At 45.1% G+C, this 23,136-nt stretch overlaps 1 protein-coding gene across 2 annotated transcripts in view; it reads left to right on the forward strand.

Annotated features, from left to right (window-relative positions):
* The window catches only part of IQCA1 (IQ motif containing with AAA domain 1), a 100,275-nt gene extending 77,390 nt beyond the window's left edge, over positions 1-22,885 (forward strand). Inside the window, exons 14-19 of one of the 2 annotated variants that reach the window (XM_030277045.4) lie at positions 1,022-1,129; positions 3,572-3,768; positions 12,481-12,567; positions 15,268-15,445; positions 18,080-18,318; positions 22,333-22,885. In XM_030277045.4, the coding sequence (XP_030132905.4) occupies positions 1,022-1,129; positions 3,572-3,768; positions 12,481-12,567; positions 15,268-15,445; positions 18,080-18,318; positions 22,333-22,440 (917 nt within the window). In that variant the 3' untranslated portion in view covers positions 22,441-22,885. The remainder of the gene's footprint in view (positions 1-1,021; positions 1,130-3,571; positions 3,769-12,480; positions 12,568-15,267; positions 15,446-18,079; positions 18,319-22,332) is intronic. The other variant, XM_030277046.4, reaches the window with a different exon arrangement.
* Positions 22,886-23,136: the final 251 nt, after the last annotated feature.

The raw sequence follows: 23,136 nt of genomic DNA on the forward strand, positions 1-23,136 counted from the left end.
TGATGCCTTCTAATTAAATCTGTGAAGATTAATTCCTATCCCGTTCTTTTGATTTCTCCTTAAATAAAAGATAAAACCTGAAATTAATTTTATTCTTCAGAAGGGAGGGGGCAGTTACACCAGGGCTTCTCTGCCTTTTTGCCCCCAAATTATCTCCACTTTTGCTCTTAACCACTGCTAATTTACCTCTGCTCCAGAGACCTCTTGCTCTCTGCCTTTTTATCTCCAGTAAAACATAACATATTATTATTTTTCAATAATAATCACTATAATGACATGTAATTTATGCTAAAAATAATCATTGACTATATCACAACTGGTTTTCCTGCTTGTGGCCTAACCTCTTGTATCTTTGTTCTTCAACATTGCTTGGATGTGGACTTCAACTGGGCAAGCAGTGTGATTATAGCTCTGCAACCAGAGCCAAGGCAAGATTGAATCGTTTCAGTTCATGTCAGGGATTTTTCAGGTTTTTTGGGTTGTTTTGTGGAGGTTTTTTTGAACAAAAGGGAAAAAAAAAAAAAAGAGGTGAACTGCAAAGCAGAGAGCCCCACCAAATGAGGTGACACACTTACATGTCTAAGACAGCAAGGAGCTGAGATGGGACCCAGCCAGGGAAAAGCTTGTTAAAATAGCTTTTCCCCGTTTTTGAAATCCTTCTGAGAGCTCATGGTTCACTGGGATTCTAGCCCTGCAAAATCCCAAATCCAGGAATCCTTTGCCAGCAGCATGATTTATGGTGCTGATAATGATTCTTCTCCACAAAGTTTCTTTAAAAGGTTACTCGAAACCGTCTGCTCTCTGCTGAACAACCTCCACAGCCTGTTCAGCTTCAATTTCCCTTTGCAATTCACCTTTCTCAGGGCCACATTCCACCAGAATGCTGCCCAGCTTGAGTCCCTGAGCCTGGCTTGGCTGAGTGTGTGTTACAGCCCTGTGCTGTGGCACACACTCATTCCCTGAGTTACGCTTTCTACAATAACAGTGTCACCTTTGCTGAGCTCCTGCTTCCTCCTCACAGGTTACTACGACTGTCTGAGGAACATCCTTCATGAGACAGGTGCCCAGCCCATGCCCTCCATCCCAGAAGTCAGACAGCTCGTGGCACTCTATGGAATATTGCCCTTGGGTAAGAGCACACCAGAGGGCAGAACACCTGGGGCTTTGCTTCCTGTCGGAACCTGCATTTTACTGGCTTTGACAGGGTTGATTAGTGGTAATCTGAAGCATTTTGCAGTCTAATTGTTTTCCAATGAAGCCTTGGGAGTGAGGGCTGGATCACTTTAGCAGCGCAGAGAGGCAGGTATCCCCTCCCCAGCCCATCTCTGTTTGCATGGCAACAGTTTGTGAATGGCAGCACATAAAGGGAATCCACTTGGGAAAGGTAATAGCTAAAACAAGCTCCAGTGATCAAAATTAATCAAGTTAAGGGAAGGGCTAAGGTTGCAATTTACCTTTTACAAGCTGGCTAACATTACTCAGTGCTGCACAATGCAATTGTTGGAGGAATTAGTCTGGATACATTTTCTACATGGCAGAGAGCAATTGTAAATGCCCTTGCAGTTTTAATGCCAGGCTTAGCCAATATCTAGCAAGGCTTTGGTGGGCCAGGTTGTTTGCCTTTTGTGTAAAATCCATCCCATATTTCACTTGGGAATGGCATTGTGCCAAACTCCAGTGATTGCAAGAAGTGCCTGTCTCAGGGGCCTTTACTCAAAACCCCGTTTGGTTCTCTTTCCACTCCTGATTGGATTTTCCAGCCTCAATACTTCACTTGCATCCTTTTCCATTCCTGAGTGGATCTCAGGGAGATTTTAACTCCTCCAGGCTGTGCCAGTGTCTGCTCATCTGCTTTAGAGGGCAAAATCACCAGCATCTCCCTACCTCCCACCCTGGAACACGAGCAAAGCTGACACAGAACTTCTGGTTTTCCCTCCTTCCAAAGTCCTCACATTATTCTCTCTTCAGCCTGGATGGGGCTCTTCCCACCTGGAAAAACACCCTCAGGTGGTTTGGGGTAAGCCCTCAGGGGCTGGCTGAAGGTCTGACTGCAATCAGCTGAGAGACCTCAGCAGTTATCCCTGTCTGCAAAATGTATTTCACATACCCCAAACGCCTCCAAAGCTGTGTTTTGACACCATCTGATCTGATCTGAAATGAAGCCCTGAGACACCCCTTAATCAAGAGAACCCATAAATTTTCTGCCATTTATAGTATTAGCAAAAATTCTAGGGAGAGGAGACCCTGGACTAGTTAAACAAACAAAAGGTGCTTGCAAGAGCAGTTTGAAAAATGCTTTTGAGTAACAAAAGATATTACATGAGCCAAAAAAAAAAAAGGTACAGGAATGGTTTCACCTATGGGGTGATCTGTTACAGATGACATTTCACTTAATTGGTCTCCAAACTAGTTCATCATGAGATAATTGTGTATCACAGAAGTGAAAGTTTTTCCTCAAAATAGCCACCTGATGGCAAGGAAAGCCCCAGCTTAAATGGCATTAAGAAAATTACAAGCAGCTGAAAGGAGAAAGAATAGTAGAAGCTATACTTCATCTTTAACACAGAGGAGTCTGCTGCTCCCCTCCTAATAAATCTTTGTGCAATAGTAATGGATTGCTGTGGAATGACCAAATATTAATAAAGCCTGGGTGGCTGACAACTTCCTACACCCTGCACCACGCTGGAATAATGGCATTTGTCTCTGTGCTCAGTTCCCTGTCATTTATTTGGGATGTTAAACCATTAGGACACAGATAACCACCCTGATTGCATTTGTTTTAAACAGCAGCCATCCCCATTAACCCAGAGGGTTTCTCCAGCCTCAGGCAAAGGCTCCCTCTGCAGCCCATCAGTTTTGGGGCCACTTTCACTCCCACAATCTGATAGACACCAGGCTGAGAGACCTCCAGATGTAGTGGATGCTCACAGAGATTTTTCAAACACATGTAAACACCACCACTGTTGACACAGCACATCTTTAGGCATCGAGGCAAAGTGGGCATGGACAAAACAGTTGACATTTCCTGCTACTTCCACCTCTGGAGTGCAAGTAGCACTCCACCTATCCCCAGTTCATGTGGTGGTAGCTGCAGGGAAGACAAGTTCCATCCCCATCAACCACCTACACCTGGCTGTGCTTGTGGTTTCCCAATGGTGAGGCTTTCCCAGGTGATGGATCATATTGGTCACAGCCCAGGATTAATTTACTTGGAGCACCCATGGAGACAGTGGGAATGCTGAGCAGTCACAGCAAAGGAAGCACAGCAACCCTGGCACTCGCATTTCCTCTAGTCTCAAAACCATTCTTTTAGCTCACATGGGTTTAAAAGTGAAGTTTTCCCATCAGACAAGAGTGGATGAGTCTTGTTCCAAACAGAGATGTTAAATCTGCTGGGCTCTCACTATCTCTGGTTATACAGAATTGAACTCAAGAGCACTCGTGCCATAGGAAGGAAACAATTAATTCACATTATCAATTATTTATGGTGAATAAAAAAGGAGGAATCATTCCATTACCTTTATGGCAGATTTAAATGAAAGCAATAATAGTGCCTTATGACTTTTTACAGGTTCCCAAACTGTCCATGAGAATGCTCCTCTGGTGAAATCCCTGTTGCTGGCAGGACCTGCTGGTGTTGGAAAGAAAATGTTGGTCCATGCCATCTGCACAGAAACAGGAGCCAACCTCTTCAACCTCACTCCTTCCAGCGTTGGGAAGTATCCAGGCAGGGATGGCCTGATAATGATGCTTCACATGATTCTCAAGGTGTGGTTCTTGGGGAATTGATTCTTGAATTCAATAATTGGTTCTTGGAGCTTGGGCAAAGCTGCTCAACCCAATTTGGAGTTCCTTCCCTGCCTTCAAGTTTTCAGGAGGAATTTCTTTGTGGAAAGGGCTGCCAGCTCTTGGCAGGGGCTACCCAGGGAGTGGTGGGTCCCCATCCCTGGGGGTGTCCAGGGAACAACTGGACGTGGCACTCAGTGCTCTGGACTCGTTGAAAGGTGGTGATAAGTCAAAGGTTGGACTTGAGCTTAGAGGTCTTTTCCAACCAAAATTATTCTGTGATTCTGTGAAACCACTTGTTGACAGCCAGTTGTGCAGCTCTGCAGAGGATTTAATGCCCCTGGAGAAATCACTGGGAGCAGCCATATTTTTCACATTAAGATTTATGGGAGCTTTGTGTTACCTTGAATATGAAAAGCAGCACAGATAAAGAAAATTCTGTTCTCTGTTTATGTGCACATCGGCCAGGAATGCTTGCCATGCAGCATTTAATCAAATGCTAGGCTGGGGGTGGTCAGAAATTTCCTCTCTGGGGCTGTTGCTGGACAAGAGCTCTCTCCCCTATATTGCTCTCTGTTTACCTATCAGCAAGTTCTTCAAAAGAAGGAATCCTGGTTCAGGATTACAGGAACAGAAATGTATGAGAAGTCTGGAAATGAAAGCAGGCATATGAACTGTGAAGAACACAGCCCAAACCCTCCTAAAAAAAAAAAAAAAAATTAAAATACACTATCCTGGCAAGATTTCTTCCAGATTCTAAGTCCTCAGTATTATCTGCTCTGGATGGGAGCTGGTAAACATTTCCAGACGGGGGGGGGGGAAATGGTAGGAAAAAGCCAAAGGGAATATTTTTCCAGTGCCAATGGTCTACTAAAATTGGCTTTGCTGGGGATTTATCAGCTGTATTTTATGGAATGTGGTGTTAGAGTGGGTTTTGTGACAGGTACCTCCATTCCCAGAACAGCCACGAGCAAAGAGGCGCTGCCAGAGGAGGGGTGGCAGTGCTGTGATCAGACACCTTTGATGCTGTGCCACTGAGACTGGGCCTGGCACTCCCTGGCACGGTTTAGAGCCATTATCCTGAGCTAACAGTCCCTCTTCTCTGCACAGGTCACCTTTCTGCACTCCATTTCTCTGCCCTCATCCATGGCAGAGCTCAGCCCTGGCTGCAGGCACGGCACACACTGTCCCTGCCCTCACTGAGTCCCACCTAGAGCAGAAGGGCTTTGAGCACAGGAGGAATGAGGGAAGCCTTTGTACTCCTGGACAAGGTTCCAGCTGAAGATTGCAAGGGTTTTTTTGTATACTTGCACATAAATAATATGAACAGTAAGAGGAGTGTCCATAAAATGTGTGTTTATACACATTAATAAGTATATATGCACACATCATGTATACGTATGCCTACAGGTACATACAAACCCCTACATTTTTCCACATTAATTAAAAATAACTTCCTCAAAATCATGGGGAGCAGTCCAAGCTTATTTCTCTCTACTTAACCTTTTGCAAAAGACAGTGACACTTCAGTGAAGCCCCGTGAGTTACTGGGATGGAGTTGCTCACAATCACATGGAATCAGGGCTGTCCAGGGCTGTTGTGTTTTCCCAATGGTGAGGCTTTCCCAGGTGATGGATCATATTTGTCACAGCCCGGGATGAATTTACCTGGAGTAGCCATGGAGACAGAGTGGGAATGCTGAGCAGTCACTGCTGCAGGCACAGCAAAGGAGTCACAGCAACCCTGCTTACCTAAAGGTGACTTGTTCCAGCTGCAGCAGCAGCACTGCTTCAAAGTCTGCTGGGCTCACAGCACAGACAATGGCACAGCACAGGGTTTCTCTTTCCTGGCTGTTCAATCCTTCCCTGTGAGGGCCCTGAAGCCCTGGCACAGGGTTCCCAGAGATGCTGTGGCTGCACCCTGATTCCTGGAAGTGCCCAAGGTCAGGTTGGATGGGGCTTGGAGCAGCCTGGGACAGTGGAAGGTGTCCCTGCCCATGGCAGGGGGTGGCACTGGATGGGCTTTAAGGCCCCTCCACCCCAAACCAGTCTATGACCCTGTGACCCAACACTGGCCTGGCCTGGCAGCATTCAAATTCACAGTGTTCCATTTTCATTCCCAGTTCCTGTGGTTGTTTAACTTCTCCCATCACCTTCTGTCCCCATGGCTGAGTCACCAGCACATCCCCATCTGCTGAGATTTCAGCTCAGCTCCTGTAGGTTCTCAGAGCCAGGCTGGAAACAATCCTGCCCCCACACAGGCTCTCACCTCTGCAGTTAAATTCCACCTCTTTATTCCTGACAATGCCAAATGTGCTCATTCCCCCTCTTTCTGCTCAAGTCCATGCAGCACTAACTCAGCCCAATACTTTCCTGTACCAGCAAGAATATAGCAAACACCTTAAAATAACCAATTATTCCCTGTTATTGGGCACTTATGAGACCACAACTGGACATTGTGTCCAGTATTGGGCTGCCCTGTTAGAACAGGCCTTGACAAACAGCTCCAGAGGAGAGCTGTGGAGATAAGGGGCTGGAGTGTGATACACATCTGGACAAATCCATCTGTTTGGGGCTAAAATAAAACTGGAGTGAGAGGGGGTTTACCTGCTGTTTTCAGGGTTTTCATGGGATAACACAGATAATAGAGTCAGACTTTACCCAGGGGTGCACAGAGAGGAGATAAAAAGAAACTGGCACAAGTAGCAACAAAGAAAATTGTTTGTACATTAAGGAGAAAGTTTAATGAGGAATCAGAGGATGAGGAATCTCCTCTATCCTGCAGGAATTTACTGCTACCCAAGCTGAAGAAAACAACACACATTCAAAACAAATTCCTTGACAAGAGAAAAGCTGAACAGTGGTAACTGCCCTCCCCAAAAAGTTCATTTTTTCACCATGGTACAAAAATCTGGTTATTTGAATTACTGCAAGACTGCACTGGACAGTGGCACATGTGGCAGACAAACCATGGATGTAGTTGGTAGCTTGCAGCTGACATTTTATATTTAATATTCCCAGCTCTCAGTCTTACCTGACCCAGCACAGTACCACTCATCTGAGGGCCCTGTGTGCAGAGATCACTGAAAATGCCCCAAATCTCCATAATCAGACACTTCTGGGCAGTTTTTTTGGAAACAGCAAGCATTGTCAAGCCAGCTTTGTACTCTAGCTTCCCAGAAGTGCCTTTATGGAGAGTTAGTCAAGCAAAATACAGACCTGCCACTGCAAGTTGTGAGTGAATGACAGGAAACGTGACAGTTCTTTGCCTCTTATCTTCTGATCCACACAACCACTGTTAAACACCAGGATTTAGTAAATAAGGATTAATGGTGCTCCGTGATAAAGGTGAAGTCACCTCACACTTTTGATTACCTGTCCTATGTGCAAACAAAAGAGTTTCTGTAATGAAAGGAAACTCTGGAGAGCATAAAATGACCATTAGGAAACTTTCCTTCCATAACTGAAGCGTTGGCTGCTGGCGGTTGTTTCGTGGGAGACGCCCTAAACAAGTGAATAGGACTGGGGAAAAAATGAAACTTTAATTTGTTTCAGATGCAAAAGCCAAGTTCTTTCCATGGCCCCCCCTCTCCCTTTTCAAGGAGACAGAGCAGCCCCAATCCAAGGGAGGCTGGAGTGTTACCCCAGGCAGGCATTTTAATGTCATTCAGAGGAAATGACTTCTCATAACAGAGCAGGAAAACACCAACATTTCAATCTGCCTATTCAGAGGAGATGTAAGGGCGATTGATATTGAATAGGAAAACTATTGAAAGAGGCTGCAAACACCAAGCTTGAGCACTTGTGTTCTCCAAAGAGCAAATCTTGCTAGGTCAGCTCTGCTTCAGAGCAAAAAGGGGAGGCTCTGTCTCCAGCAGAGAAGCACTTCCCAGAAATCCCCCCCTAAAACAAAACTCACCCTTGAAGCGTGACCCAGAATATTCCACATTGAAATATTATTTATTTCAATAAAACATTGAAATATTATTTCAATGTAATATAATGTAGCAATTTCAATGTAATGAAATATTATTTACTATTTTTATATTAATTGAAATTAAATAATATTAATTGAAAATGTGAAAATATTGAAATTTCAACATTAATTGAAATATTCCACACTGGAAACCCCATTTCTCAGACTGAGCTGCCAGCTTGTGCCAAACAGTCTTTTGGCTCTACTGTGTCCCCATAAAATACAGGAAAGATGCAAGGAAGGGCAGGGAAGGAGACATGGAAGCCAAATCAGATCCAGACAGGACGGTGGGGAGAGGGAGAATGCACAACTCAGTGACACACAAGCCCAGGTAGTTCAGAGGTTTAGCTGCAGGGCAATAAAAATGACAATCACGGGGCAGCCAGGGGGTTAATCACTAGCAGAGGGACACAGCCCCTCCCAGGGCTCATCCCCTCTCCAGGGCCGCAGAGCACACAGAGAGCACATTGTGCCCCAAGCCACACGTGGGAAACCTTATTAGTGCAGCCCTGGCCAGGCTAAAAGGTTGGGAGAGAGGTGGCCAGGAGGAAATGCCAGCAGGGAAGCTGTGTGTGTGTGTCACAGCTCACTATGTGCTGTGCAGAGAAAAATATTGTCCAGAAATATTTCAACACCATCAGTGCTGGGGGACTCTTATCAGCCTCTTTGGGACTGCTCTTCAGCAGCTCAGAGGTGACTGTACAATGGTTACACCCAAAAAAGAGATCTGATGGAGTTTATTTTGATTAAACTATACAACCCCAGCATTTAGAGGCCACAGAATTTTAAAGCCTGCCATTAATTTAATTTTTTCCCACTGATTCATGTTCATTTGTTCATAACCACTGCTGTATTGTCCCTTCAGCCATACCGTTGTTCTGGCAGGTTGAGGAGCTTGTCCTGGTACACTGACAGAATTCTGGGTGTGATTAGCATTTCCATGCCACCAGACTCTCCCATCACAGCTAAAATTTGGGAACAGTGAACCAGTGAATCTTTCTTCCAGCAGCCAAAACAATTCTGCCCTCAGCAGCTCAGCCTGCTGGAACTCTTATATCCTTGAAGTGTTAAGTATCAACAGGGCTCAAATATGCAGTTATTTCTGTGAGAAAGCAGCCTGAACTTGTGCTACCCTAAGGTTAAAAATTAAATTTATCCTGCTGCAAGCCATTTTCTGCCTCACAAACCAGAATACAGTGGCATCATCACTAGCACAGGAATATTTACCTGGTGATGATAAGGTCTAATCACAGGTTTCAGAGCAGCATTTCTGGGTGTATAAACTACAGACCATTAAGCAGTATTCAGCAATAACTTCAGCTTCCAAAAAATCTTGGGTCTTTAAAAAAAAAAAAAATTCCATCAAATCCTTCAAGTTTGGAGGAGCCTTGTGCAACATGTGCTGGGCAAGAATCAAAATCCTGCATTTTCAAGTGTAACAATTTAACTGTTAAACTCTGGCTCCCAGGTTTGAAAAGTTGAACCCAAGGCTTTCAAAAGTGCTGTTTGATCTTTGATGACTCTTGAAAGCAGGATGAGAGGTATTTTTTTTTCCATAATGGTTTTCCCAAAGAGCAAATCTCACTCAGTGTGGTATTAGAAGGGTTAAGGGGCCATCTGCTGGCAGCTCCAACAAATTGTGGAATTGCAGCAAAGCTAATAAAATTTCAATTACAAATTAATTACGTACAGTGCATTTAATTATCCATGGATTCAAACTGTCCGTGGATAATTCAAATGGAGCACTTTCACAGGGGGATATACAGGCAGCTACAGATCTGCCAACAATTTAAATTAGATGCCAATGGATTCTGGGTGTCTCATCTGGATTTCCAGGAAGAAACAGCCAGACTCAAACACAGTGTGTTGAATTGGGTTATATTAATGTCTATGAAGACCTGAAAAATTATGGAATCATGGAATGGTTTGGGTTGGAAGGAATTTAAAGCTCATCCCACCCCTGCCATGGCAGGGACACCTTCCACTGTCCCAGGCTGCTGCAAGCCCCAATGTCCAACCTGGCCTTGGACACCTCCAGGGATGGAACATCCACAGCTTCTCTGGGCAATAAACACAGGCAGGCCAGTTTCTGCATTTAGCTCTTTGCCTCAAAACAGAAAACACAGGACATTCTCTCTTTAGGAGCAAAATCTGAGATTATTCATTATATTTCCACTTAGTGAGGAAACAAAGGGGGCAAAGAAGATGAAAGGTGTGCCAACAGTGAGCATTCTCCTAAAATGAAGGTATAACCTGATTTCAGACCTCAGGCTGCATTTCAGGGGGGCTGCTCACCACAGGAACCATCTCCAAAGCAAACAAGGAATATCCTCTCCTCCCAGCCTGGGGTGACCCCACCAAAAGGACAAAGAGACACCAGAAGTGTTCAACCTCTTCCAACAGCTTTTGTAGCCTCTGTAACCTTCCCCCCACCCTTATTTCCCTGTGACATCCCACTGCAGCATTAGGCACAGGCACTGAACAGGCTCCTCAGGGATCTGATACCTTTTCTAATATGTTGCTTTTATTTTTTATTTATTTTCGCTCCTCACTATTAACACAAAATATTTGAGCTCCTGCCATCCACCAAAGCAAAATGCTCAGGAAGGACACTGACCTGTTGGAGTGAGTCCAGAGGAGACCACCCATCTGATTAGAGGGATGGAGCACCTCTCCTAAAAGGAAAGGCTGACACAATTGGGATTGTTCAGCCTAGAAAAGAGAGAGGCTTTGGGGTCACCTTAGAGCCCCTCCTGATGGCTTGTGAAGGCTGCCCTAGGACAGCGGCTGGACAGTTAAAGAATAAAGCAGGGATTTATTAAAAGGATCTCCTCAATGGATCCACCTTGGGCAGTGCAAGAGCCCAGCCAGGGCTGCACCCAAGATGAACCAAAATGGTCACAAAATGGACAACTGGTCACGGGGTCTCTCACTTTATAAGTCTGCTCCATTTGCATATTGGAGTTCATTGTCCAATTCCAGCTTTAGCCCATGCAGTCCCAACCTTCTTGTCTTTATCTCTTCAGTCCACGTTATTTGTGCTCTTGGCCTGAGATTTGGACCATTTGTCCTTGGTCCCCAGCCACAGAAGAATTGTTTTGTCTCCCTGCTCTGTGAAGAGAGTTCACCATCCCATAACAGGAAACCCAGACCCACACATTAAAGCAGCACAGAATCTGAAAAATAAAAAAGCTGAAACCTGAGCCATCATTTCCAGTGCCTGAAAGGGCTACAAGAAAAATTGAGAGAGGCTATTGACAAGGGCCAGCAGGGACAGGACAAGGGGGAAGGGTTTAAACTGACAGAGAATGGGTTTAGATGGGATATTGGGCAGGAATTGTTCCCTGGCAGGGTGGGCAGGCCCTGGCCCAGGGTGCCCAGAGCAGCTGTGGCTGCCCCTGGATCCCTGGAAGTGTCCAAGGCCAGGTTGGACAAGGCCTGGAACAGCTTGGGACTGTGGGAAGTTGTCCCTGCCCATGGCAGGGGATGGAATAGGATGGGCTTAAAGGTCTCTTCCAACCCAAATGATTTCAGGACTCTCCAATCCAACTGTTCTGGACTTGGAGCTATCACCTGACATATTCTAGGACTGACCAGTTGCCAGCCATAAAAGTGTCACACGCTGAAGGTGGCATTGCTTCCACACAACCCCATCAGCAGCACAGCAAACAAAGTGAGCAGCCCTTGTGTGCTGTGCTCTTCCCCATCCCCAGCCCACCTCTCCTGCACACACACACAGCCACGAAAATCAGCTGCAGTGCTGAGAGCAACCATGCTCACAGCTTCATTCTTCCTGCCTGGCTGTCAGTCAGACAGGAGCCTGTGATGTACACAGCCCGTGGGTTTTGTAAGCTGCCTTCCTGGAAGCAGCAGTTTCAACTAGGGGGAATTAAAGGGAAAAAAAAGAAAAAGGCAGGATGGAAGGATGCTGTGCCTCTCTCTCTCCCTCTCGTTACCGCTGACTCCTCGAGCCGTCACTTTTTGTTGCTGAGCAAACTCTGAGAGCCACTGGAAAGTGATTAAAATTTGGCAGCAGAATGTCTAAACCTCTGGAACGGCTCAACCTCTGGTGTTTCTATAGCAATGGGGAAGAGTGCAGGATGTGGAAAAAGCCTGTAGCATTGCTGCCATCCTGCTGTGAACCAGGGGTATCGTGCCTCTGATTTTGGAGCAGGAAAACCCACTTTTGGGCAATGCCCCCCCCCCCCGCCTTCAAATTTAATTCTTGGGCTCGCTGCAAATTAAATGCTGGAGTTTCAACCAGAAGATTGACAATCTGTTTGGTTAATGATTAGTGCCTTCCCTCTCATGCAACAGCCATGCCTTGCCTGTCTCCCCATCCAGAAAAGCAGAGTGAGACCCCAGCCTCAGCCTAAAGCTGCTCTTGGACCACGATTTTCCATTGAACACCAAATCCAAGCTTCCTTTTGCAGGAACACAACTGAATTCATGCTGAGAAATTCAAGATAAGCATAGCAGACAAAATGATCCAGTTTGGGGTGGGCTCTTAATGCTCAGTGCCTAACTAGAAAGAGCTGGATTTGCCAAGGCTGCTGAGCAGTGCTATCCATGATTGCTGAACATTCCCAGGGATAAAAAATAAGCCAGGCTAATTGAGCTGCTGAAATCTGGATTCAGACGCACAGTGACAGGCTCCCAAGTATGAAATTGCAGCTGTTTTAATCAACTCCTTGCCTTTTCTCCCCCATTTTCTCCTAGGTGGGCAAGGAATTGCAGCCTTCAGTCGTGTGGATTGGAAACACAGAGAGAGTATTTTCCAAAGGGGCACCGAAGGGAGAAGAAGAGGTGAATTCTTCTTTATTTCAGTGCAGATAATTTCTCCTGTTGCACTACAGCCCACACAAAGGAACAAGTGTATTCCTTAGCTTAGCACATACCACTATGACCAGACCTGCCAAAGCTTGCTTGATAATAGCTTCTCACTAACTTTTTTTTTTTTTTTTTTTAGCTTTTAAGAGAGTCTTGTGACTTCTTAAGAGCCCCCAAGAGGTCACATTTCTCTCTTCCACCTATCCTTGCTTTATTTAAAAATAGTCCAGTCACCGCTCATCAGTGCACTAGAAAGTAAAAGGGAATAATGGAGAATTTCAAAATATGAGGCAAGAAGCTAAAAGTTGAGATGAGCTTAAATTGTTCAGCTCTATTAATTTGAGAAACTGGATGGAGCCAAAGTGAACAATAAAGTAACAAGGATAAATTTCCACTGCAAAAACAAGGAGCCTGTGTTAAATAGTTACAATGACAGATTATTTTCTTTGGGCTCCCAGGAGTCCTAATGCCACTGCTTCCATTCCTTCCTCTCCTGTGTGGCTTGGAAAGAAAATTAAAATACTGCCCCATACTCACAGCAGGGAGCAATTCACCCCACTTCCTCTTGCCTGCAAAATATTTTGCTTTTCAAGCTTTATGTGAAAAATTAAACCTTTTATCTTAGAGTGTCTGTGAGGTGGTCACAAGCCTGTATTTTGGAAAGGCAACACAAGGCAACCCAAACTTGGCTGGGGCTGTTCCTTCTGCCAGGGCTGGGTGAGGTGATGGGTGCGCAGTGATCCTCAGAGGTGATGCCTCAGCTTTTAGCTTTTCTATTTTTCAGATTCTGTGCTGCTTTAGTGTGCACTTCTGAGCTTCAGATTAGGGGATGGTGAGCTCTCTGCACAGAGCAGGGAGACAAAACAATTCCTTCTCTGGCTGGGGACCAGGGACAAATGATCCAAATCTCAGGCCCAAGAGCACAAACAATGGTGAATTGAAGAGAGAAAAACAAGAAGGGTGGAACTTCATAAACCTAAAGTTGTAATTGAACAATTAACTCCAATATGCAAATGGAGCAGAACATATAAAAGTGAGAGACCCCATGACCAGTTGTCCATTTTGTGACTATTTTGGTTCATCTTGGGTGCAGCCCTGGCTGGGCTCTTGTGCTGCCCAAGGTGGATCCATTGAGGAGATCCTTTTAATAAATCCCTGCTTTATTCTGTAATTCTGCCTGGCCTCTGTTCTAGTATGCCTCTCAAGTCATCAGAGGGACCCTTAGTGATCCCCACAGCAAGAGGGAACCTTTCTCTTGGGTTCAAACCCTGACAGAAGATGCAGATGGGAATTAAGATTAAGGGCCCAAAATGGGCTGGGTTATTCATAGTCCTTGCTTGCTTTGCCATCAGTGTGCAAAATGTTCTTGTCCTGCCCACTTCAGAGTCCAGGGTATCCCTCTGCCCCTTGTACCCATCCCAAGACCTTCCCTTGGTGGGAGTCTGTTGGAATCCCACACATCCCAAACTGTTCACAGCACATCCAACACTTAGAGGAGAGAGCATGAACCTGGAAGGACAGGCAGAAGTCCCTTGGGAGTGCTGGAATTTTGGAGAATCATGGAATGGTTTGGGTTGAAAGGGGCCTTAAAGGTCCTCTTGTTCCACCTCCTGCCAGGGGCAGGGATATCTTCCACTGGACCAAGATACTCTCAGCCCCACCCTAAAAGATGAGCTAAGCTCAGCCTTCAGAAGCCAAAGCAAGTATCAGGCGCTGTGCTAATGCCAGGGTGACATTTGTGCCACCAGGACTGAGGGACAGTTCATCCAGGAGCAAAACCATGGGCTGGCCATGTCACCCTGGCTGTGCCCCAGAGGGGGCCCTCAGCCCTGGAGCTAAGACATGTTCAACTCATTATCTTGATTAAGCAATTGGCACACTTGGAAAAATGCATAGCATGACCATGAGAAGAAAATGATCCACCAGATGTATTGTGTTAAGCTGATTTAAGGAAAAAAAAAAAAAAAAAAAAGTGCTACTCTACCCCAAAACTTGTGGGAAAGCTTATTGATTAACAGTAATGACACCACAGCAATCTGATTAGGCTTCTCCAGCCAATATTCACTTGAACATTATCAAATATAACCCTCCAATAAAAGGTTCTGCTCAATACTCATCTGTTCTGTAAGTAGTAGTTAAATATGTGTTACAAAGTCAAGTAGTAAATTATTGCAAGAAATGAACTCTGAGCTCCCAGAACCTTTGTTCTCAGAGCCTCAGCAAGTTAGAAAGCGCAGAAAAAATAGGGAGTGTATTTTTCACACTTAGAAGTCAAGAAAATCATAACCTCCAAGAGCTGGGAGGATTCCAAACTAGGTTACAATTTTCTACCGTCGAGGTTCATCAGGTGTGCAGGTCCCTGCAATATTTCTCCTTGAGCTGGAAGCAAAGATTTCCTTCTTTAAATTAGTTGCTCCCTTCCTGCCTTTGAATAACTAGACCAGTAAATTCAGTAGCACAAACTCACAAAGCAGAAATCAAGTGTTTACCTGAATTTGAGGAGGCAGAATCTTCCTACCTGATCTGATATCTCATCAGCTCATACCAAATACAAGCAGAGCACTAAAAAAAACCCCAAAATCCTGTTGCAGGCAGCAGGTACAGCTCCAGCTCATTAACTCTGAGCTGTCAGCATTGTTAACAAGTCTCTCCTTCTGCTGTTTCCACGTGCTGCAGGTGAACTTCAAACGCCTGGCAAAGCTCCTGCCCCAGTTCCTGCGGGCTCTGAAACCCAAGGATAGGGTTCTGCTCGTGGGCACCTCCAGCAGGCCCTTCAGTGCCAATCTGGGACCTTTCTGCAAAGTTTACCAGAAAATCATTCTCATCCCGAAGCCTGACTACCTGACAAGATTTGGCAAGTATTTCAGTCATCCTCGTGGTTAATCCTACTGTTTAAAATTCCTGCTTGTTGCCTGGTTATGCTCAGAACTGCCCTTCAGCTCAAGTCATGCCCCTGGTGTGTCTCAAGTCCTGAAAATGTAGCTTAAATCATAACAGTCTACTCCAAAGGCCCAATAATAAAAGTGGAAGCTGAGAGAAGAGTTTAAAATACTTTTCACCAGCAACTCATATTTTTCCATGAGTTAAGTGTGCACCAAGCTCAGCCTAAGCTGGTTTTTTCCCCCTATTTTAGCACACATTTTCTATTTTTTTTTTTTAACACAGGGATTCTGAATTTCTGGTTCCTGTTTGCAGTTCTGAATTTCCAGTCTCCATACTCCCACACTCTAAACAACACAACTTCTCAGCCTCTCCAAAACCAAATCATGTCAAGTGGACTAAATTTTCTCTCTTACAAATTCCACTTTGTGTGCTTGCAGATCACAAGAGAAATTGTACAGGCATCCATGATTTTGCATGTCTGGTCTATCAAATGTTTACAGTAATAGACAGGCCCTCCCAAATTCTGACAAAATCATTGAATATTCCATGTACTGGGACTCAAAGCTTGTAAGGAAAACTTTTTTTTTTTTTTTTAATAAAACAGACCTCCAATGTTTTGAGGTTTTAAGCATCCTGAAGTCTGCAATAAACAGCAATAAAAGAAAACAGATTTGGCTCAGGGACATTGCCACACAGGTACTCTTTCCTCTGTCCAGTGTCACCTTGTTACAAAACTCTTACAAACACATTGTGCAGTCCAGTTTCACCCTGCATCCCTCAGAGGCAGCCCAGGTAGCCAGGTGATGCACATTTGGGTGGGCCCAGGACAGAGTTGGCTGCCTAGCACATCATAAACCTCTCCCACATTCCATAATTTTCCTGCTGTGGATGGGAAATGGTCACCAAGCAAGGGAACATGTGTTTCATGTTGGGTTACAGCTCTGAGGAATTGCTGAGAGATAAGGAGACTGAGCAAAACGTAGAGAAAGGAGGTGACAGCAGCTGAATTTAGCTGTGCTCACTTCTGGGGGTTGAACTGTCACATTCTGGGACTCTCACCACTAACTTGGAGTCCTAAAACATGGCCAGCTCGAGGGATTTCAACTGCACACTTCAGAATGCCCAAAAAAAGTTAATGCGTGGCATTTTAAAGCAGAATAAACGTGTAGCTGTAATTCTTTGTGTTGCCCCGTTTCAGACAGTGCCTGGCTTGTTCTTCAGCTCCAGCCTTCCCTGAAGTTCTATGGAAATAGGATCTTCACCTCCCTATCCTGTCAGTTTTCAGTGACACCCCATTTGAGAAAGACAGAAACTTGTTTTGACAGAAAAATAACGAGATAACAAATACTTGTAATACACAGTGCACAGCTACCTGTCTGCTGCAGCCCTCCCTCTGGTTACAGACCAGAGTATTCCAATCTGTGCTCAGTGGAAACAATGGAAATCATTGCATATATTGAAGATTCACAATCCCATACTGATTTCTTGCCATTAATCACCCAGCAAGGCAGTGCCTTGTGTTACACACCTGCACCAGGAGCTGCAGCACACAATATCTGACTGTGTGCATCAATTCCTCCTTTATGAATTAGTGATTCAGCCAATATTTATTGAACACAAGCACAATTCAAGTGAGAGACCACAAATTGCTGGAGTGAGAAATGCAGAGCAGAGCTGTCAATAGTTATGGGCTCCAGTCTGTGGTATTGACGTCCAAGGGGGAGCAAGGCAGCTTTTCCAGCAGCACCAACCTCCACCCAACATCTTCATGCTACATCTGAGCATTCAAGCACAGCAGACTCAAAATGTCTCATTCAAGAAACTTTTTAACCTCTTACCCATAATCCTCCTAATCTTTTCCAAATATTTCTATATTATGCTTTAAAGCAAAGCCTGAGGAGGCAACATCAAAGTTCTCCTAAATTTCTCTGAAACAGAGTCTTACTTAACATAAAACAGACCAAAAGATTGGTATTATTCCTGTTATTTGGAAGCAAAATCTCAGCCACTTCACAACCCCAAAGAAACCAATGAGGTCACAGAAGTTCACAGCTAAAAGACAGAACCAAGTTCACCTTTCAAGTAACCAGCAAAACCCCAATCACAGAAAATTTGCACCTTGCAACACGTGCCTGATAGCTGGAAGCCTTTGGGATGTGGAGTCCCTCAGCAGCCCTCAGCTCAGCAGGAATAAGGTGTGATGAAGGTCAGAGAAATAAAAACAGGCTGTTGGTAAAGGTACTTACCTCTGCACATCCAAATGGGGACACTGGACAGGTTCTGTGTGCACACACAAGTAGTTCTTTCCATTTTTACACACATACCCATCCCACTCTAAGTGCCCTTAATGGCTTGCTGAGAAGTACTAACTGGTGGCCAAAAATTATCAGTAAGGGCTTAAAAGCACACGTGCCTAACGACCCGTACATTGCAAATCTGAAGAGGAAAGACAACACACACAAAAAAATTTGAATTTTGGCTTTCCTGATCGATAGTCCTTATTTTCTTTTTCCAGTATCAAAATAGATAATAATAAAATATATTTCTCCTGCTTTCCTTGAACTGCTGTGTTTACATTGTCTCTTTTCCATGTCCTGATGCTCAGCACTGTGGAAGCACTACATCCTGCAGCGTGGTGGGACCCTCACCAGGCTGGTGAACCTCAACTGCCTGGCCCAGGTGTCGGATGGCTTCACCCAGGGCCACATTGTGGACGTGGTGCACACGGTGCTGACTGAGCTGAGGCTGCTGCAGATGGCCAGGAAGCCACTGAGGACGGCTGAGTTTGTCACTTCTCTGGCCAGACACGACCCGGTGTACAAAGAGGAGGAAGAAACGTTCCAGGTGACTTCCAGAGCTCTCTTGCCTGTCTTGTAGCATTCCCTGCCATGTCCAGCCACACTTGATGTAGGGACCTGCTCACTGTGCTGGTGGGTTGGCACCTCACTATTTGAATGATGATTTAGGGTTCAATAGCACCAAAGCCCATCTCCCCCAATCTGGGATGTGCCAAACCAGTGCTTATTTTGGCAAGACAGCAGGCAGAGTGCTTTGGTGAACCTGCTGCTGCTCAAGTTGAGCAGAGTGGCCTCCATGTGCATGGATAAAACACACAGGGGGCCATTAATTCCATGCATTTGTCCTTTTCCTTCCAGAGCTGAGGTGCTCAGCAAGCCTGGATAGATCACCTTGAGAAGGCAAAACACCTGGCCATTCAATGGCCAAGATCTAAGCCCTTCTCTTAAATCATTTCAAACAATAATTTCTTTAAAAGTTTTCCTTCCAGGCTTTAAAATAAATTAGTTTCTGCCTAAAGCTCCATCCCTCAGGGCTATAAAATCCTGAGGGCGAAACTGAGAGCATTTGAAGTATATTTTATTCACTGGCACAGGATGCCCAGAGAAGCTGTTGCTGCTCCTGGAAGTGTCCAAGGCCAGGTTGGATGGGGCTTGGAGCAACCTGGGCTAGTGGAAGGTGTCCCTGCCCGTGGCAGGGGGTGGGATGAGCTTTTAGGTCCCTCCCAAACCAGTCTGTGGTTCTGGGATTCCACATGTGCCTCAAATACCCCTGGATCACCTTCAAGCCTGGTAAATGCTACCAAGTCCTTGGCACTGGGCAGAGCCCTGCTGTGCCCCAGGGAGCTGCAGGCAGCCCACATCAGGGGCTCCCAATGAGGTAAGACCTCTGTACTGCTCCAGGAGACCCCAAAAGAGCTTTCTCCATGCCATGGCCCCAATAATTCCTACTGCTTATAAACCCCCACTTTTCCTGGCTGGAAGGTTTCCTTGTTGTCCTGCTCCTCGAACATCCCAGCACCTCCACCACAAGCAGGATGCTGATTCTCACAGCTTTCTCCAAGGCTTCTCCCACTGCTGACCTAAGGATAGTGCATATTTCTCCCAGCCCTGCTGAGTACTTCCCAATTTCCATTTAGAGCCATTTGGCTCGCTCAACACAGGCAGCATTTGTGATATTTGGCAAATTACTCTTTTTTTTTTTTTTTTCCTCATGCTTCCTCACTAAACCAATATCTCTCTTCAGGGAAAGGCTAATGGTTCAGTGTTACAGCAAAGGGGGAAAAAAATACTCCATTGTTCCCAGCTCCAAGTAGTAATCCATTTGTACCCTGGAACATGAGAGCAAGTATTTAGTGTAAGTTTGACTTGAAAACATTATCCCAGTCACTATAAAATGTGCCTGTTCTGTACAGCACAAAGTGCCCAGGCAGCCCTTCATTTGGAACACAGCTCAAATGATCCTGTCCTCAGCATCCCATGGCAATCATCTTCTTGCATTAATTACAGCCCTTAAGAAAGTATTTCCTTTTATCTGTTGGAATTTTGTTTCCTTTAAATGTCATGGAGCCTTGCTGCAGCACCTGTGACATGGCACAGGGGAGGAGGATTGTCAAAATAGCCTTGTGCATTAATTAACTCCAGTAATCCCCATCTCTCCTCACACAGAAGCCCCTCTTCCCAAGCTGCCAATGACTGCCATTTCTGGACCTTTCCCTTGCTTTTCCTTGTCCCTTGTGGAAGTGGGGCAGCTAAACCCCTGTGTTCCAAGTGAACATTAGCCCGGTGATGAATCTTTGATGTTTCATCCCTGAAAGCATGAATCGCCCAAGTCTGACATTTATATTCTGCCAGGGTTGCAAAATGAATATAAATAATGAAAAATTGGTGACAATGTGATTTCTCCTTTCCATTTACTCAAATTTCTGCCCCAATTACACATTCACATTTTTTTTAAATTATAAATTGGTGCACTAGGGTCTTTGATACAAATCCTTACACAGAAAAGATTTCTGGAGAGGTAAGCCAGATCACCACACCAGTTCTGACTGGACCAAAATCATGGAATGGTTTGGGTGGGAAGGGACCTTAAATCTCACCTTGCTCCACCCCATTCCATGGGCAGGGACACCTTCCACTGGACCAGGTTGCTCCAAACCCCATCCAGGCTGGCCTTGAGCACTTCCAGGGATGTGGCAGCCGCAGAAATACCTAAGAAAACTCATTCCAAAGCCTGTGGACATCATTCCTCCAAAACCCAAATATTTTAACACTGATAAGTCACTGCTGCTAGGAACTTCCATCCCCAGTTCAGATGCTGGTGATAAATGGGCTTTTATTTTAGCTGTGTCTGAGGAGTTCATTTCATGGAACAGTTAAATCAGTTAAAGAGACAAAGTTACTGTTGTGCACTGAAATATTTGCACAAATAATTGGGAAGAGAATAAAAAGAGACATCCCAGGTCTCTTGGCTTCTCCTGCCAAATGCCTTGAGTCCTTTGCCAGTGACCCAGAGCTGGCAGGGAGATGATCACCCCACCAAACAGCTCTTTCACCCCACCAAGCTCCTAGAAAGCTCTTGGCAAGGTTTTCCTACTCTCTCCACCTCCCATTTAAGGTCTGGAGGATGTTACACCCAGAACACAAAACTGAGGGGGAAATAAAATCTCTGTGGCCTCGTGGAGTCCCATCCAGGGCCAGAGACATCCTGGCTCCCCTCAGCTCCTGCCAGGGAAAAGCAATTCCTGCTGGAGCCCAAACTCACAATCACCACCTCATCTCTCTCGTGGGAAGAGCCAGAAACAGGAACACATCCCAGCTCTGTGGTTCTCCCAAAAGCAGGAACAGTTTGGCCTGCGACTAAGGCAGAAAATTAAATTTCACTGAGAGCCACGGGGTTCCTGCCCACCACCATCCACGCCCTGACTAGATGTGGGCACACAGGAGGCTGGAGGATGCTTTTATCAAGGTTTTTGAAGGTGGGGTGCTCAGCTAGTTCAGATAATTAAAGCAGAATTGCAGTGTCCAGGAGCCAGCTGGACGTTTGATCCCATCTTGAAAAGGTGACACCAAGAAGGACCATCTGGGGTCAGAAGAGAAACATGCTGAGTTTTCCTTCCCTATACCTCTCCAGTACCTCTTCTCCAAGCTTCTCTTCCTGTAACGCACGCTGGGCAACCGAACAAGGCAAATTCTTCAGGGATGCCTTAACAGGCTCAAGCTGGGAGCAGGATTTGGGGTGGAGCAGATGGAAAAGGCAGATTTTGCAGGATGCTACATTGAGAGGGAGCTTGGAGATGACATGGGCAGAGATGTGGCATTAAATAGCAGCCCGAGGTCAGGAAGGAAGGTATTTTATCAATGCCTGGCAGAATCTGCATCTCTGGTTCAGGCAGGACTTTGCAGAGTGAGGTTCTTGTACACACAGGGAAGGAGTAATTCCCACCCAGTGCTGATTTTAAAGCCTCCCCTTGTCCTTCACTTCCCATTACTCTCACACAGCCTCGAGCTGCCTCCCTGACACCACAGCCAGGAGCTGGGCAAGTCTGCAGAGCAAGCGCACCAGAATCATTTACAAGTCACAGGCCTGTGAACAGGCATCTGAAAGCAATAAACAGGTTCTTAATGTTGGGGGTTTGTTTTGCTTCCTAAGCTCCCTCATGGAAATCAAAGCTGTCTGCATCGATTTGCAGAGGCACGAGAAGGGGATGATTTGTCTGTTGCCAAGTCTGGAGCAGAGGGAGCTCTGACAAGAGCTATATTCTCTGGAAATAGGGTTGATCGTGGAATTTAACATTTCCATAACTATAGCAACACAAATGGCCCAGCTAAGTATTGCTGTTAATGAGACTCAGCTCGATCAATTGCTGCACTTCTTGGGATAATAATGTTCTCAAGAGATCTGAGGGTTTCATTTTGGCTTCTCCACCAGCCAGCCTGGATTTTAAGAGGTTTGGGTTTTTAAAGGAATGCTCTGTTATAGTAGTAAAATGTTTAAGTAGTCTGACTTGCCCTGTTTTGTTGTTTTTTTTAAAATTTTATTAAATGCTTTTTGGTTCTCCAGGCCTGGTATGCCAAGACCCCGCTGGGGAAAGCATGGAGCACAGCACAGGCAGCAAAGGAAGAAGAAAAAGAAAAAGGAAAGAAAGGAAAAGGGAAAGGGAAAAAGTAACTTCCTCGAGGATTTTTCACCTGGCCATACCAGTCACAATTCTATTTCTCTGTGAAGGCATGTCAGATTAATGTTATAGGTATTCCAGGGAAGAGAATTCCTCTCCAAATGAATTTTTAAAAGTTAAAAGAATTTAAAAAGAAAATCAGATGAGATGTAACATGTAGCTCTCAGAGGATAAAGAGTTAATGACCACTGACTTGCTCAAGCATTATTTATTCTAAGAGATTTTAGGGGGCAGAAGGGTTCATTACTCAGGCCTGTAACATGCCATCAACTTTTAGGCCATACTCATTTATTTCAGCAAGTAACTCTACTTAAAAATTGATGTCACTTTAAAGTCTTTCATTACTTTAATATCCTATATGCTTTATAAAACTAAGTGCTTTATATATCTGTGGGTCTAAAGCGTTACAGTCCTCAATAAAACTATTACAGCTCTAAAGACTGCTTTTTAATTGGGATGGATTAGGAGGCACTTCGTGCAATCCACCACAAGCTGAATATTTACACAGCTGCAGGAGGAACAGCACTTGCACCTTTTGAGGCCTTAGCACAGACAAATTCATATATGTGGGGATCAGCAGAAAGAAGCCAAGCAGCCAGGTGGTAATTTGGGTGGATATCCAGCAAAATCTAGTTTTAATCTATTTTGACATAGAAAATAATGCCTAATTAACTTGTTTACACAAACAG

This window comes from Taeniopygia guttata, chromosome 7 (genome assembly GCF_048771995.1).
Source record: "Taeniopygia guttata chromosome 7, bTaeGut7.mat, whole genome shotgun sequence".
NCBI classification, from domain to species: domain Eukaryota; kingdom Metazoa; phylum Chordata; class Aves; order Passeriformes; family Estrildidae; genus Taeniopygia; species Taeniopygia guttata.